The sequence below is a fragment of the Alligator sinensis genome, unplaced genomic scaffold (genome assembly GCF_000455745.1).
Source record: "Alligator sinensis unplaced genomic scaffold, ASM45574v1 scaffold337_1, whole genome shotgun sequence".
Classification (NCBI taxonomy): domain Eukaryota; kingdom Metazoa; phylum Chordata; order Crocodylia; family Alligatoridae; genus Alligator; species Alligator sinensis.
Genome location: NW_005841927.1, coordinates 3,418,944 through 3,430,607, shown reverse-complemented (window position 1 = coordinate 3,430,607; position 11,664 = coordinate 3,418,944). Strand labels below are relative to the sequence as shown.

Sequence of the window (11,664 nt, the reverse complement as noted above, 5' to 3'; positions counted from 1 at the left end):
AATGACAGGCAGTGCTGTTCATGATGTAAAAGCCCATTTTGCTCCAAACGTTTCCACCATTTGTTTCCCACAGGCTGTCAAGCAGCCAGCGAATAACTGAAAATGCACTTAGTTACTGCTGAGCTGGACTCTTCAGAAGACAAAAGGCTCCATAGGCTGCTGCCAACCCCAAGCCAGCCAAGACGACTGATAGCAAGAGCCAACACACATTCTTGCTGGGGAGCTTGAGCCACCTTCATGCTTCCTCCGAATGCTGGCAGGGAGAGTTACTGGATGTGATCAGAACAACCAACTCCCAGTTCTAAAAAGCTTAATAAAGATCAGATTCTTTCCTTTGCTCCTCCCCTATTTCTATCATTGTCTGGATAACCAGACTCCAAGTTCCCAAACACGTTCACAGGAGAACCCAAAGCAGGAACATATTCAAGCATTTATGTCTCAGGGTTCCCAGAGCAGATTTGCCAATGGGACATGAACATGTGGCAATAGCTGTTTGTTCCCTGAGTTTAAATCATGAACAATTCTGCAAGGGGAGGACAGACTATGAGCGTTTGGTTCCCAAAGTTTCCAGCCAGTGCTCTCAGACTTCCCAGGCCAGGCTCTAATCATGCTAAGCCAGCGCTGCTGGAAATCCTTGATATTTGACATCTTTCTTTTAAATGATTTTGGCCCAGGTGTGGTCTGGTGGCAGGTACTGACTTTGACAGTCCCTGTTTCTTGGTGCCCAGCCTTTTTCAGAGCTGCCAAGTGGCTGTAATTCCAAAGCCCTGGATGAAGCAACCAAGTCCATGGGCATCTCAAACTGGGTGCTGAGAAGTCACCTGCTTTTGGAGACTGGCACATACATGTTTTAATTTTTGGAGAAATAAAAACAGCCATTGGGTCCTATTATTTTCCCTTCCCCATTTGCTCCCGTAAAAGATTACTGTTAACTTCAGCACCAACATTGAGTCCAGGGTCCCTGCCTACTCACCAGAACACCCTCTGGGCAGAATTTTCAGGCACCAGCAGTTCAAAGTAGGGCAGGTTTTTGTACTTCTCAGCCCCCACAGCCACGTAGTAACCACCGTTCACCAGCTCCTCACCGCTGGACACTGCAACTCCATCCAGCCTGCAGAGCCTGCAGGGAGAAGGTGACAAGAAGATTAGGAAGAGCATCAGTGGGATAGGTGAGGGGTAAGTAGCAAAGGCATCAAGTGCTCCTGGGAGGGGGGGAAAAGGGAGCAAGGAAGCTGGAGGAAGAATGCAGAAAACGAGAGAGAATCCTCTCCGGACCTCAAGCAGTGCCCAGGTGGCTGGCAGCCCAGGCGGGGGTGGCGCAGGAGTGAGGGCTCTGGACAAAAAAAAAAGGATCAGTTCCCTCGGAGCTCAAGCACTGAGCCAGTTTGGGCAGTAGCAAGAGGCACGGTGTCCTCTGGGAGCGTGGGCTAAGTTTATCGCAGGCTCCAAGTTGGTGGGGTTATGACGCCAGGGATCAGCGTGGTATTTCAGAGTTGTCTCCAGGTGTCAGCAAACCTTTATCTTAATCTATCTACTCTCCAAACTCTTGTCCAACACAACCCGCCACCCCCAGCATGAATAAAGCATAGCAGAAAGGAAAAGGATTTGCTCCTCCTCGTTACCACGTGCTCACCACACACCCTAGCCCTCACACAGGCCCTTGGATGAGCTCCAGGGCCACGGGGCAGATCAGGAGCAGAAACAGGTGAGAGCCCAGCATTGCAACTCAGCCCCCTGCTACATCTCCTCACCTGGGCCAAATAGCCGCGCGGAAATTTGAGCCGACGGTGCCGTTTCTGAGGACTCACCTTCGGACAGCTCCACTGCGAAGGCTGGCTTTCTCCGTCAACAGCCCCAGGACGGCGTCCCACTCCAGCAGGGTGCTCTTGGAGAGGAGCAGGCGGAAAGGGGGGCTCAGCAAGTCGCCGTTCCGGAAGACGCTTCAAAAGATCCAGATGCGTTTGCATGAGCCTGTGCTCCTACTCGTGCTCGCAGCCCCGCGCGCACGGCGGTGACTCCTCTAGGGCCCCCAGCAGCTTAGTCTGCACGTCAGCAATGCCAACAAGCAGCCGACGCTCGGCTTGTGCACGCTGGCGCTGCAGGGCTGTCACCGCCTCCGGTGGCGGAGCTCCTCAGGCCGCAAAGCATCCCCCTCCTCCAAGCCCCCAGAGACTCTCTGCTCCCCAGGGCCCCTTGAGAGACACTCACTGGATCACACAGGGCAGATGGGTGGGCTTCTGCCATCGTGCCGACACGGTCAGCTTCTGGGGAGCGACAGGGCGGACCTGGAGGCCAAGTTCACCACACAAACATGTCACGCATGCCTTGCAGGTCTCTGCCCTCCACCCTCCCAGCAGGGCCCCAACCAGGTGGCACCTCCTAACTTGGCTCGTGGTCCCCGTGCTGCTAGGTGAGGCTTGTTGTCAAACAGCCAAGCCTGGGAGAGGCTCCATGCAGGTGTCAACACAATGGGTTGGCATGGCCGGGCGCATTGTGGCGTTGCCAGGGGCAAGGAGCTCTTGTGTACAGATCGGGCTCGCGGTGCTAACAAGGGAGAGGGACTGCACATGAAACAGCACCGTCGCACACGTGACATCCCATCGACTACCGTCCTGCTGGGGCGCACGGCTGCCTTCAACCTGAGCATTTCTGTCCACTGCCACCCCCCTCCCCTGCTCCTGAATGACTCAGGCTTGCTGTCCTCCCCCAGCTTGGGTTAGGGCGGGCTGCTCAGTGCCATTACTGCTTAAAGAGCGGGGAGCAAAGGGGAAAACAGACCATCGAGGCCGTGTCTAACCACAGCCTGCTCCTCGTTCTGACAAACTGTCCTCACAGGCTGCAAACACTTGGGAGAGATCAGCAGGAGAGCTCCTCTCCCCTCCCAGCGCTAGCTCCTGGGTGTGTAGACTGTCACCTCCACAGGCAGACCTCTCAGAGAATCACAGAAAATCAGAGAAAATGAGGGTTGGAAAGGACCTCAGGAGGTCACCTAGTCCAACCCCTGCTCCAAGCAGGGCCAGCCTCAATAGATCATCCCAGCCAAGGCTTTGTCTACCCGGGTCTTCAAAACCTCCAAGGATGGAGCATCCACCACCTATCTGGGTAACCTGTTCCAGACCTTTTTAGTGAGAAAGTTTTTCCTGATGTCCAACTTCAACTCCCTTGCTGCAACTTGAGCCCATTGCTCCTTGTCCTGTCATCTGCCACCGCTGAGAACAGCCCAGCTCCATCCTCTTTGGATCTGCCCTTCAGACAGTCGAAGGCTGCTCTTACCAGCACCCAGCTCTGCAGTCAGCCTTGTACAAAAACCAGCCCCCAGAAAATGTCGCCCCATTGTCGGCTAAGCAGCAAGCATCCTAACCCCAGACCTCGCCTTCTGCTGGGGGAACAGGCTCACGGTGATGAGGCCTAGCTGCAGCAGCTATTTCAAGACAATTGCACACATGCACACCCCACCCTAAAACGGACTCACCTGCATGCCATTTTTCTTCCTAGCCCCACTCAGCTGCTTCAATCCCCGATTTAAATAGCTGTAAAAATGGAGAAAAGATAATTAACACACTCCCAGGCCGCGTTCCCTGGGGCACCGTGGCATGGTGGGAAGGCCGTGACCCTGAGAGCTAGCACAACTGGAGTTTTAGCCCCTGGTTGGGTCTCTCAAGGTGAACAGGCCAAAGATAGGGGCCAAGCAAAAGTCAGGCAACTGGTCCCCTGGATTGGGGGCTCGGCAGCGGGCCAAACTACCCCTGTAAAAGAGAAAAGGACAGACCTTAAGCAATGTCCTATTCTTGCCCCAAACATTTGATCACCCAGGAAGGATCTGGATTCACACACAGGCACAGCCACACCGTCCCATGTCCTCTGAGCAGCCAACGTCTGGCAGGAAAGCTTCCTTTATACAGAATAAGCTTTAAATCCCCTCACTCTGAGCGGTCTCAACAGTATGGATCAAACTGAAATTTGGACGGCTGGAGCTCCGGGCCACACTGCAGCTCCTGACTTGTTGAAAGCGGTCGCAAGAGACCCTGTACGCGGAGGGTTCACTACTTCAGTACTCAGTAGCACCAAGGACAGGAACGCTGTTAACCAGTCTCATCACCCCTGCGAACATACCTGAGCCAATTCACTTGGAAGGCAACAGCAGCCTAGCTTTGCTTGCACTCGGGCCCTTTAGGTGCCACGTGTTGTTGTGGGCTTCCCACGTGCCTATCAGAAGTGTATTTTAGCTCCTTTTCACCTTTCTACCTCATCCGTTCTCCAGGACATCAGCTGGGATAAGAACCATTACGCTTAAAATTCCCGACCAACAGAGAGTTCCCGGTTCCCCGGCAGAAGGCATTTGTGCCACGTCACATCCCCCTCACCAACTCCACGTTTTAGCCTTTGAGCCCAAGGCTCCAAGCATTTCGATTAATAATGCTCAAGTTTCCTCAGCAGAACTCAACGTGGGCTTATTGGGCCAAATTCATCCCTGAAGAAATGCCACGGATGAGTTACGACACGAAGGACCCTGGCCCAGCATGGTTTTAGTTCCTGTTTGAACATCTCGGGGCCATATGAAATTTAAGGGACCCAGCAGAATGGGGACAACTCATCAGAGAGGGGCACAGGTAGGGGAAGTGGTGCTGGAAATTGGTAGCACAAAGCCCCGACTGTCCCTGAGCGCTGCACAACAGAGATGCTTCGCGGATCACTACAACCTGGCGAAGAACGTGTTTTTTCAGTTGATTATTTTCAGCTCATTCTTACGAGCATATCGGCTGAAAAAAAGAGAAATTCCCCTTACCAAATGAAAAACCACTCCCATGTACGTGTCAACCCTCAGCTAGCGCATCTGCAAATATTTACAACAGAGCCCAATAAGCCAAGGCATGGCAAACAGCCAGACCTTGCCTTTCCCAGCTGCAGGGCTCCATTGACAGGCTTTTTAAAACCCAGAGTATTAAAAACATGACTGCCAGCTCCCCCGTGCGATTTAGAACAGGTGGCCTGAAACGAGCAGGTAGAGCAGAAAGCGGACGTGCAAGCTATCGGCACAGAAAGCAAGCAGCATTAGGAAATTTCAACATATTCGTGGCTGCAGCTAAATGCCCTTTGATAGAGGACAGGGAATGAAACGGGCACACGGGGGTTTTGCGGGTGTCAGCAGGACCCTGGGAACCTGGCTGTGCATTCACACAGACCTAGAATAGTTGTGTTCCTTGGCCAGCAGCCCTGTCAAGTAAACCCAAGTTTGTGCCCCTCAGTTCACCACCACCAGACGTCTGGCTGGCCCAGCACCACGCCACCTTTCAAAGCGTTGCCTGCTTACAGGTGCACAGTGACCCCCTTCCTTCTTGCCCCCTCCCTTATTCCACCTGGAGACCAAAGCGACTCACTCAAGCCTCTTGAACCTCTCGAAGCCGGCTGCCACGTACTGGCACCCGTTCTGCAGCTCCCCCAGATCCGTGACCCGGTGGCCCTGCCTGGGGGTGTAGATATTCCTCACTGCCACGGGTGCATGGATGGTGCTGGTGACCTCGTTCAGAAACGCTTCGAAGGTGAGGAACTGGCGCTGGTTGACCACAAACTTCCTGCCCTGGAAGAAGGGGTCCCCATTGCGATACACCACCACGTTCTTGGCAGGAGGCGCCAGGGCTAATCCGGTGGAGCTCATTCCCCGTGGACCACCCACAATCCACGGATAATAAAGCAGCAGGGTGACCTGCACTGGGCAAAGCGCAGAGGAGGAAAACCCCTGGAGTCCTGTGCAAAACACAAGCACTTGCTGCCTGGCTGCCTTTGTGCTCCCGTCCCTTCTCGGAGCTGCTTTCTGAAAGTGTCTCTGGCTGTTTCCATGGCTGCAGGCCCAGCCAGAGCAGAGTGCTTTGTGGGCTGGCCTGGCCGTGTCACTCAAACTGGGAACAGGAACCGCACAAATACCCCTCTCTTGACTATGCGCGACCAGAGCAGAAAGCTCCTTCGCAGCCTGACAGCCTCCAAACTGCAGGGAACCGGCTTGCCCAGGAGAGCGGTTACAGCCATCCACCTCTCAAGCAGGAATTTCAATCCCATCCACAGTGGGAGTGTATGAAAAACTCACTGCCCATTTCTGATCACTCCGTGGTCTGTGTGACAGAGGTGGCAGGTCTCAATCCACTGCCCCATTGGCAAGTGTCTCACCAGCCACATTGCATTACCTGGGCTCAAAACCGGGCCCCAGGAAGGACAGGCCAGTGGTTATGCCACTGTAGCCTTTGCTACAGAGCACCCAGGCTCAGTTCCACTTGCCACAGACTTCCTAGGTGGCCTCAGGCAAGTCACTTGGGTTTCCTGCATCTCCTTTTCCCATATTTAAAGGGGAATAAGGCTTCCCTGCTTCCTGGGGGCATTGCGAGAAGCGCACTAAAAACACGGCAAGGGGACTAGGTATATGATGCTAACAGAGGTCCGAGCAGTGCCGCCGAGAGGAGAAGCCCAGGAGTCTGCACTGTCCTTGCACTAGTTCAGGGGATTAGACAGAGGAGCTCGAGCTCATGTCTTTCAGCAGCACAACGCTCCAAAGAATGCAGAAAGAAACAAAAGCTTTACTTGCATCCCTGGCTGAAGATGGCTGCATCCCACACCTCGGAGCAGGGACTCAGGCTGCCAGCCTGTTTCCAGACATCCCTGAAACAACCCTGTTCCCCTCCCTGTTACTCTTCCCCCTACAAATAGAGCAAAGTAGCGACAATTTCCACCAGTGGCATCAGGGCATTTAAGCTCTCTCCCTCTGCTCTGAGTGCCAAATCCTGACCCTGCTGAAGTCAAAGTCCCATAGACCTCAGCAGGTCAGAATCAGGCCCAGAGATGTTCAGATTCAGGTGGGGCCAGGTGATGCAATGCTGAAATGGGTCTGTATTGACATAGGACAGCCTGTACTGAACAGATTTGCTTCTAATAAAGAGGCTGGAGTGCGTGTGCTGCTGAAAGAAAGGAGCGTGAGACCGCGGTGTGGTGCCCAAGCTCCAGCTTGGTTCCATGGCAGCCTGTCAGCCCAAGAAAGGGTGATCAGGAGGACACATTCAGGGCAGCACCCAAAAGGTTTATCTATTCACTTTGCAGATTGCTTAGAGCCTGCAGAGATTTCCTGCAATACATCCATTGCCACCCGCCCACTGCCAGCGTGATGGGCTACAACCTTGGTCAGGCTCCATGTGGAAGGTCGGTGTGAGGAGCCAGGCTACCATCAATCAGAGGCAGATGTGGAGACAAGACACTGGAAAAAACATTTTATTCAGGAACAGACTTGGGAAATAAGTGAACATGTTCAGGGACTGGCAGAGGATGAGATCATACGTGAAACATGCATCTGGTTGCACGACTGCACACGGAAGGAAGATGCAGCGAACCAAGTGCTAAGGGCCTGTGGTATGAAGTGGAGCAGCACAGAGAAAATTCCCCTTTCTGCCATACATGAGGGATCCGGTGGACCATAGCAGAGGCAGCCAAGCCTACCGGGGAAAGCATCCACACAGACAGTATGGTCTGTACACACAGTGCCAACCCCCCAGGCCTTGCTCAGCTGCTCAACCAGTGGAAGTTCAGTCTGAGGGACAGCTGCTGAGTTTAGCCACGGAGACCACCACAAAACTCTGGGGTCTTCAAATCTTGGGAACAGAGCCCTGGTCAATGGGAGGCTGAACCTTCCCAAAGTGTGCAGCTCAGCCAGCTAACACAACAGGGGCTTAGAGTCAAAGTACCCCACTGCCTCTCTGCAGCTCAGTGCGACCTCAAACCAGTGGCCAGGCATTTAGAGAGCGGGACCTTTAAAACCCCGCCACAGCATCCCTGCCTTGGATTCACCCTAGAGGCTCAGGTCGAGCCAGCAGAAGCAGGCTTCCTCCAGGCTGAGCACTAGCTCCTGCAGAGTTCAGCTCTCACAGCAAAGGCACAGGTTTAAAAGAAGAGTCTTCATTGTCACGTTCCTCATAACCAAAGCCAATCCCAAGATCACCGTGCCAGGCAGCCCCATTGCACTGGAGCGAGTGCTCTCCCGGGTGGTCGGACTTCCTGCAGATCAGCCAACAGTTACCCTGCTCCCGCAGACAGGACACAGTCCAGCTGGCCCCAGAGAACATCCTTCCCCCAACGGGACACAACCATGGTGTGCAGCCCACTGGGATGGCCACTTATCTCTCGGGAGCCCCCAGCCTTTGTTTCAGGATCAAGTACTACAAGACAAAAAAGTAAGGGGGGAAGAAAAAAAAAAATCACCTGCTATTGTTTTGGGGCTGGCAGCATTTGAACAAGGAGAGCGTTTGTCTCTGCAGACTCCTCAGAGCCCTGTGGAGCTGTCACATGTGATGGGAAACGCTGTTTTTAGAAGGATACAACCGAGGCTTCAACAGCTAGATCTGGGTACCTCCCTCCCTCTAACTGGCTCCCAGAAACAGCCTGGACAGTTCAGATTCCTGCATCCAACCCACTGCTCTGCTACTGCCCTGACCACGTGACCATGGCATGTCGCTGTACCTTAACACTCAATCCAATTTGTAAGGCCCTTTAAAGACAGGGGATAGAAGGCACAATGTGCGCATTATTTAATCATCATGCCTTTAATCACCTGATTACTGCTCATTCATATGCATACTCGGAGGCACAATGCAGTGTAGCATGTTTTTCGCAAGCCTTCTGTGACAAAAGGTATCCAGAGAAATTATGCGAACAGGCTGTGCAATGAGTACTGCATCAAAACAACAGTGACGTCTTTTGAACAGCCCTACAGCTCACCACAGCCAGCTCTCCATTTAATTAGCTGAGGCTCAGAAATGGAAAGCAATTAGGCATGTACAAAGCATCATCACCTCCCGGAGAGCAGAGCAAATGTGCCATCATCATCTGACCCAACTCTTAGGGGGGTACACTTTCAGTGTTCAAATCTAAACTCCACAGGAGCAATTAACTCCGCATTACAGCTCCAGACACCAGGCAGCTCCATCCAGCATTCTGAGTGTGCACACATGTGCACACCCACCCACACAATCAGAAGGAAGATGAGGCTCTTACATTCTTACGGCTTGCAATAGCTTGCTGCAGCCACAGCATCTCCATGGCCAAATGCTTTCGGTAGCGCTGGAGCTCAGTTAGCGTCTCAGGCAGCTCTTTCTCCATGCTTCCGAATGAAAGCTCTGCACAGAAACGGAAGCAGGAGCGATTATAGCCACCAACAGCACCTTCCGTGTTCCCATCACACCTTGGCCCATCCTTGGAGCCAGATTTGGGTGCAAGAGCCTCTCCCCAGATCCCACCCCCAATCCCAGGGGAGCTGACTGTTTTGCTACAGCACACAGTAACCTGGCCAGCCACAGTGGTGACCTTCTCACTGCTGTTCATGGCTAAGTCAACACCTTCTTGCAGCGAGAAGAGTCTGATCACATCTCCAACTTATCCTGCCCACCTCCTTCCCCAACCTCCACTTCTAGGCAGCTCTGTACCAAGCCCACTTGAACCCATCGCTTCTACCGAACGACGGTTCTGGTCTGTGCTAGTTTAGATTCTCATCCTGTCCTTCTCACTTCATCAAAGAAAACCTGCCATTAACCAAAGCAGATGTGCACAAATCTAGTGCAAACCAATTAGGAACGTTAAATTCTTGTGCAGCTCTCAAAGGATGCAATATGCAATCACTGTCCTTAAACTGCAGTAAAACCAAAGAGAAGTTAGTCAACTCCCCTGCATGGCTTCTGCTGGCAAAACGGGACAGATGCATCTGTTTCCTTAACCTTCTGGCAATGTGAGAAGCTGTTCGCTTTCTAGCCTCTCACAGAGGAAAACGGAGCAACTACTTTCTTTAACAACATACATTACAACTCCAAAGACTTGCACAGTTCTTGTTCTTGACTTTGCTCTCCCCCAAAACAGAGACAGTGAATTTGAAAGATAGGTACCTGTCTAGAATAGATTTTCTAGTTTGTTTGTGCTCAAAGACCTTGCAAAAAAATCCTCTATCATGATCTTGACTTTCAGCTTCTGAAAACAGTGGAACCCCCACCCAACCACCACCGCTGTCCCAATGGAACAGATGGCAGGAAATTTATACAGACAAAGGTTCAGCTATTAGAGCACTTTTTCCCTTGCAAAAGAGACGCACTGGAGGCCAGAACCTGTGTGTCAGAGAGAGGTGGGTTGGGGTTCTGGGAGACACGTGGAGCCACGTGATCCATGCAGAGGCTCTGGGCAGGGGTCTGGAGATGCAGTGCGCTTTGCTCTTATCCACACACACAGTTAAATCACTCAGAGCAGCACCCACTGCTGCTAGCAGCCATCAGCAATGGGTAACTTCCTACCATAGACAAGGTCATGGGGAAAACAGACATCATTTCTGCTAAAGACCCAAGGAAGAGACTCCAAATGGAGTCTGCTGTACCCAATTCTAGACTCAAGTGTTTTTCTGAGGCCTTTTGTCTCCTCAGGAACCTGCTTCAGAAGTACAAGTGTTCTGCTGGTCTACTCAGATAGGCTGGACAGATACGGAGCGCCTGGCTATGCACTTTGCACATTGATTCTGGTTTCTTACCCTGGCTGGCTCCGGCAGACCCGGTCTCCAGAATGGTGCTGCTCCATACAGAAGACACGTTGCTACAGTTCTTCCATTCGCTGCTCTCCCCTGGCAGGCTGCAGTCCAGCCTGGTGGGTGTCTCTGCCTCAGGCTCTGGATTCAGCCTCACTCCATCAGCACCGCTCCCCGAGGGCACCTCCTCACCTTGCAGCTGGCCTGCGGGGTTTGTGATGACCCGAGAGTCACAGTCCTTCTCTGGTTCCGAAGTCTCCAAAGGATAAAGCTTCTGCTGCTCTTCATCAGTGGCACTCTGGTCTTTGGATACAGCCTCTTGGCCAATCGATCGCTTTGCTTTCACCTGTTTCTGGAGAAACAGGTTCGAGAAGTGAAACAGTCGTAGAGGGAAGCAACTAGCGGAAATGCCCAGCAAGATCAGGCTCTTCCCGGCACACTGCTTCTTGCAGCCGGGGATCTCCACCAACATGGTCAGCGGACAGAGGCAGCTAGGTCAGGCAGAAGCTACAGTTGCACCTAAGCTTTCATGAGCAATAGCTGACTTTGTCTAGTAACTGCAGAACCCGACTGTGTCCATACCAGGATTGTAAATGGCTGTGGTTTGGGGAATAGTTAATTGTCTGCGTTTAAGCTATACTTTGGGTTTTTTTGTCTTTTATAGAGTGTGATAAAAAGCCACCACGCACGTGTACTACAAGCCAACGAGCCTCCAAAAGCCCTTCTTGGCACAGCAGGGATTTCCTGCCCAGAGGGAAGAGCTGCGGGTCCCTGACACCCTCTATACTCAAACCTGTGGTTAGCCCACGGTCAGACGCCACATACAATAGGTGTTCACCTCGCGCTCAGCAGCCCCTACCTCCTGAAGAAACACGGGCCTGGGTAGGAGGCCGCCTTTCCACTGCAACCGATCCAAACCCCCTTCGATCTCCATGACAGCGCGCTCATATTCCTCCCGCAAGCGTCGAAACCTCTTCCTCACCAGGTAACCTCGGATGTGAGCCTAGAGAAGAGAGACAGAGCTCCCCAAGTTCCCACCGCGCTACAGGCAGAGGCAGAGCCCAGCCTCCCCGTCCGACGGCCTCCGAATAAAAATCCCGTTACGCAGAAGGGAACTAAGTTCCCTTCTCTCT

General features: G+C 52.8%; 2 protein-coding genes across 3 annotated transcripts in view; both read right to left on the bottom strand.

The window, feature by feature from the left end:
* Nucleotides 1-5,706, bottom strand: part of DCDC2B (doublecortin domain containing 2B) — a 12,434-nt gene extending 6,728 nt beyond the window's left edge. Inside the window, exons 1-5 of the mRNA XM_006019403.3 lie at nucleotides 5,379-5,706; nucleotides 3,473-3,530; nucleotides 2,209-2,285; nucleotides 1,809-1,940; nucleotides 974-1,120 (exon numbers count right to left, since the gene is read on the bottom strand). Coding sequence (XP_006019465.1) covers nucleotides 974-1,120; nucleotides 1,809-1,940; nucleotides 2,209-2,285; nucleotides 3,473-3,530; nucleotides 5,379-5,656 — 692 coding nt within the window. The 5' untranslated portion in view covers nucleotides 5,657-5,706. The remainder of the gene's footprint in view (nucleotides 1-973; nucleotides 1,121-1,808; nucleotides 1,941-2,208; nucleotides 2,286-3,472; nucleotides 3,531-5,378) is intronic.
* Nucleotides 5,707-7,217: 1,511 nt separating this feature from the next.
* On the bottom strand, nucleotides 7,218-11,664 carry IQCC (IQ motif containing C). Of its 2 annotated transcripts, XM_025198697.1 has the most exons (5): nucleotides 11,391-11,664; nucleotides 10,538-10,883; nucleotides 9,028-9,149; nucleotides 8,236-8,334; nucleotides 7,218-8,031 (listed from the first exon to the last, which is right to left on the bottom strand). In XM_025198697.1, the coding sequence occupies exons 1-4, from the start codon at nucleotides 11,463-11,465 to the stop codon at nucleotides 8,239-8,241; spliced, it is 639 nt and encodes a 212-aa protein (XP_025054482.1). In that variant the 5' UTR covers nucleotides 11,466-11,664; the 3' UTR covers nucleotides 7,218-8,031; nucleotides 8,236-8,238. The 2 variants fall into 2 exon arrangements, with proteins under 2 accessions (XP_025054482.1, XP_025054483.1); XM_025198698.1 differs by lacking the exon at nucleotides 8,236-8,334 and having other exon boundaries at nucleotides 7,219-8,192.

Coding starts and splice junctions, on each gene's coding strand:
- IQCC (XM_025198697.1), bottom strand. CDS start 11,465: ATGGAGATCGAAGGGGGTTTGGATCGGTTGCAGTGGAAAGGCGGCCTC. Junction 10,884..11,390: donor GGCCCGTGTTTCTTCAGGAG/GTAGGGGCTGCT, acceptor CTGTTTCTCCAG/AAACAGGTGAAAGCAAAGCG. Junction 9,150..10,537: donor GTCTGCCGGAGCCAGCCAGG/GTAAGAAACCAG, acceptor GTTTCTGTGCAG/AGCTTTCATTCGGAAGCATG.